Below are 4,281 nucleotides of genomic sequence, written 5' to 3' on the forward strand. Positions count from 1 at the left end.
TCCGTTTTTATTACATATTTGATCACATTCTTGTTCATTTCATAACCTTTTCATATCAATTGGTATGAAAATATTGAGGCCAGCATGGCATTTCACTATTTCGAAAGCCTTTCTGGTGATTCTAAAAGTGCATGTTTCCAAAGTTAGACAGACAGGAAGTTCACTTCGAGAATTTGGAATGCGCGTGAAGATGATTGGTTTAGATTAGAAGACCTCGCCGAAATGATTTATTCAATCAAATACCCCCCCAAACATATTTATACAAACTCAATATATTACAAATCGTATTAGATATTTCATACAAAATATTAAACTCGAATAAAGACCCCCCCCCCGGATTGCAGGTTTTGGCTTTCCTGCCGTAAAGTGAAACCAGGAAACGACGTAAACAAGAAAGAAATATGGCGGTCTGACTGTTTTTCATTATAGTTCTGACTGCGCCGTATGGTTATTTCTATTAACAACAAGTATCTTAACGCCAACTAACCGTCTGTAAGATGAACGCACCGCCGGCCTTCGAGTCGTTCCTGTTGTTTGAAGGAGAAAAGAAAATCACTATAATCAAAGATACGAAGGTCCCTAACGCCTGTCTGTTCACACTCAACAAGGAGGACCACACGCTGGGAAACATCATTCGCTCGTAAGACACCCTGATGATCTGACGGCTCGTTCAGCATGTTAGCTGGAGTTGAAACCTAGCTGTCATACATACCCACATTGTGCTAACATCAGCCAGTAAATTGAATAGTGAAATCTAATTATTACATGTTTTGCTGTGGGTCCATGGACCCCGATTTGAGAATATTGCTTCCATGCCAGCCCTACTATAACACTACTTGCCATGCTAATGTCTCTCTGAATGAATGAATGAATGAATGAATGAAAACTTTATTTAACAGATTGCAGAATGGGTACAATACAGTACGGCTCAATACATACAATTGTTAAGGGGATGCAGACCTGAGAAAGACGTTTGTCTTGTTTCCATCAGGGTCCCCCATTTTCAATTCATAGACATTTATGACATACACAACATACATGACATTTATGGCATAGGGACATATAGGTATTTAGTACTGATACATTTGTGACATAGGCGGTATTCAAATATACAGTACTGTTACCCCAAGATCCTGACAGAGTATATACATATGATGGGGAGGGGACTGTACATTAGGAGGGGGTGGGTGGGTGGGAGGGAAATATACATACGGCGGGGAGGGAATATATACATGCGGTGGGGAGGAGACTGTCTATTAGGAGGTGGTGGGGGTTTTGGGCATTTACGGTGGCCAGTTTCGAATTGCAGCCTCCCGTAGGTGCTCTTTAAGAGCGGTTTTGAATGTGGGCAGGGATTCACATTCCTTTACAGCTTTGGGTAGGGCGTTCCACATTGTTGTGGCATAATTGCGAAACGTGTTTAGTCCCTTGTTTGAGCCGAATCTGGGTTTAACATGATTTGTTGAGCTTCCTCTGGTGTAGTGGTTGTGGTGTTCACTGACCTTTGGGAAGTATTTTGACATGTACATGGGCACCCCGGTCGTATAGTGTATCTTGTAGACCAGGCCCATTGCAAGTTGCTGTACTCTGTCGTCTACTCTAAGCCATCCTAGGTTGGCAAAGTGGGCAGGGGTGAGGTGGGTTCTGGGGTTCTCTATACTACTACCACCTACTATTATGACCCGACTCCATTGCCTACACTCTAGGCTCTGTTACCTATACTGTACGACTTTTAAACTCTTGCTTGCCAATATACTCAATTTATACCTACCTACAACCTACACTGTAAATTACTGGTTAATTGAAATGACTGGCTATCCTTGTGACCATGGTTTTTCTCTGGTTGCAGGCAGCTGCTGAAGGATCCCCAGGTGTTGTTTGCTGGCTATAAGGTCCCTCATCCTCTGGAGCACAAGATAGTCATCCGTGTCCAGACAACTCCCGACTACAGTCCTCAGGTACCGCTGCAAAGGAATGAAGTACTTTTACTAGTACTAAGTATTTAGTATGGCTACATGTTGTATTTATTTATGACTTCAGTAGAATCCTCAGCTGGGAAAATCTGACAAAATACACTGATGCCTGCCTACTGTTCAAGATCTTAAATGGCAAGGCCCCTCCACCTCTCAGTACTTTTGTCAAACAAAAAACATCTCATAATAGGTCCACAAGATCTACCCGGAGAGGGGACTGTACTGTGCCGTTTAGATCCAGCTCCTTCAGTCAGTCCTGTTTTGCAGTCAGAGCCACTCAGTTCTGGAACATCCTACCAACTGAAATAAGACACAGTGCTACCTACCACACCTTTACAAAAAAAAACTTAAGACCTATTATTAGACCTATTAACCAATCAAACATGTAATCACTTTTAATCAGTTCATTGTGTATTTTATTGCTTTTACTATTATGTTGGATTGTGTTGTAAATACTGTGTTTTACTTTTAATGCTTCTGTTCTAGGTGTATTGTCGGTCTTATAACATCTTGCCAAAAGGACTACAGTTGCGAATTAGCCAGCTGGCTAAAACTGACACATTTACAGAAATGTTTATTAATGTGTAGTTGTGTACTGTGTCCTTTTTTTAAATAAACTGAAACTGAATGCTGAATGTTGGTTTTCCCCCTCTCCAGGAGGCCTTCACCAACGCCATCACTGATCTGATCAGTGAGCTGTCGCTGCTGGAGGAGCGATTCAGAGTCGCTATCAAAGACAAGCAGGAGGGGATTGAATAAAGACATCTGGACCTGCTGCCCCGCCTCGCCTCCCTCCATGCAACCATGTGGCTTCACAGAACTAACATCAGCTCTCGCACTTGAGTGAGTTGGTTCAAGACGGCCTACGGTTAGCTTGGTTCAATGTCAACATGACCCTCTTGGCTGGGGTTTCCATGGTAGCATAGCAACAGTTGCTGGGTCCAGTCTGATCACAAACTTTAATCTCCTGGTGTCCTCTGCAACAGCATGAGGGAGACACGGCCAACACCAGCCGCTATGGAGTCGCCGGTTGCTCAGCGACAACCACGGAGCACAGTTGTGTCACAAACATGGCTGCCGCTAAAACCGCAATGGCCCAACTGTCTACGGCTCAGAAATGTTCTTTAAAGTGGACCTTTTATGTTTGAGTCAAGAGTTCGTCATACTGATTACGGGACTGACTGCTCCACTCCCTGGAAGAAGGAAGTGGAATTAACACATCTTTTTATGTTATTTTCTATGTCAATAAATCATGATAAGTGATGGCTCTTCCTCCAGACTCCTGCTTTACATTATATATATACTGCACACACATATACAGGTGCATCTCAATTAATTAGAATTTATTTTAGTAATTTAAATCAAAAAGTGAAAATCTAATTCATTGGAGTGAAATACTTCAAGCCTTCTTTAAATGTTGATGATTATGGCTAATGAAAACCCAAGATTCTGTATGAGAATTAGAATATACATAAGACCAATAAAATTATATATATATATTTCAGAAATGTCGGCCTACTGAAAAGTATATACTCTCAATAATTGGTCAGGGCTCCTTTTGCATGAATCAATGTGGTGTGGCACGGAGGCAACCAATATATATTTACTCAATATTCTATTTTGAGATGCACCTGTATACACAAACATGATCTGGATGACAGCGGTCTTGTATTAAACATTTTAAATATATATATATTGTGTTGTACATACTAGATCAGCGATCATTGATCTGTAGAACCATGTGATTAGTCTCCATCAGAGTAGATTTGTTGTTCCATATGATACAGAAGTTTGTACAGGTGCAGAGATAGTGACAGAGAGGAACCTATGATCAGAAGTCATTCTTATACATATATTGGGCTTAAAGGTGCGCTTCACCAAAAAACAATGCCGATTTATTTTGCACATAATCGCACGCATCCCAAAAGTCTAAACCGTTTTGTACACATTCATTTAGTTTAGACAGTTATGGAGAGTAAATTATTGAATCAAATCATTGAATCGTTCTGTTGCGTTAATTACGCTCAAGATGAATGATGTAGATGAAAAAAATGCAATACCTTATATTATAGGGACTGTTACTTTATTATTTCACTGAGCTGTAACACTGATTCAATGTCCCTGATGACATCACTGGTGGCCATATTCAAACCCATTTACCCACAACTAAATGAATATGAGATTATGTGCAAAATAAATCAGCATTGTTCTTTGGTGAAAGGCCCCTTTAATGTAGTGAATAAAACAGTGAAATTAAACTATTCCCTATTTTACAGCTGACCCCTGCTGGTCCCCGGACCCCATGTTG

The 4,281-nt window shown here is 40.9% G+C and overlaps 1 protein-coding gene across 1 annotated transcript; it reads left to right on the forward strand.

Moving 5' to 3' along the window:
* Positions 1-399: 399 nt before the first annotated feature.
* polr2j (RNA polymerase II subunit J) lies at positions 400-3,238 on the forward strand. The gene is made up of 3 exons (XM_084316625.1): positions 400-640; positions 1,850-1,958; positions 2,631-3,238. Exons 1-3 carry the CDS (start codon positions 498-500, stop codon positions 2,730-2,732), a joined length of 354 nt encoding a protein of 117 aa, XP_084172751.1. The 5' UTR covers positions 400-497; the 3' UTR covers positions 2,733-3,238.
* The last annotated feature ends 1,043 nt before the right edge of the window (positions 3,239-4,281 follow it).

This window comes from Notolepis coatsorum (genome assembly GCF_963971535.1).
Source record: "Notolepis coatsorum genome assembly, chromosome: 6".
NCBI classification, from domain to species: domain Eukaryota; kingdom Metazoa; phylum Chordata; class Actinopteri; order Aulopiformes; family Paralepididae; genus Notolepis; species Notolepis coatsorum.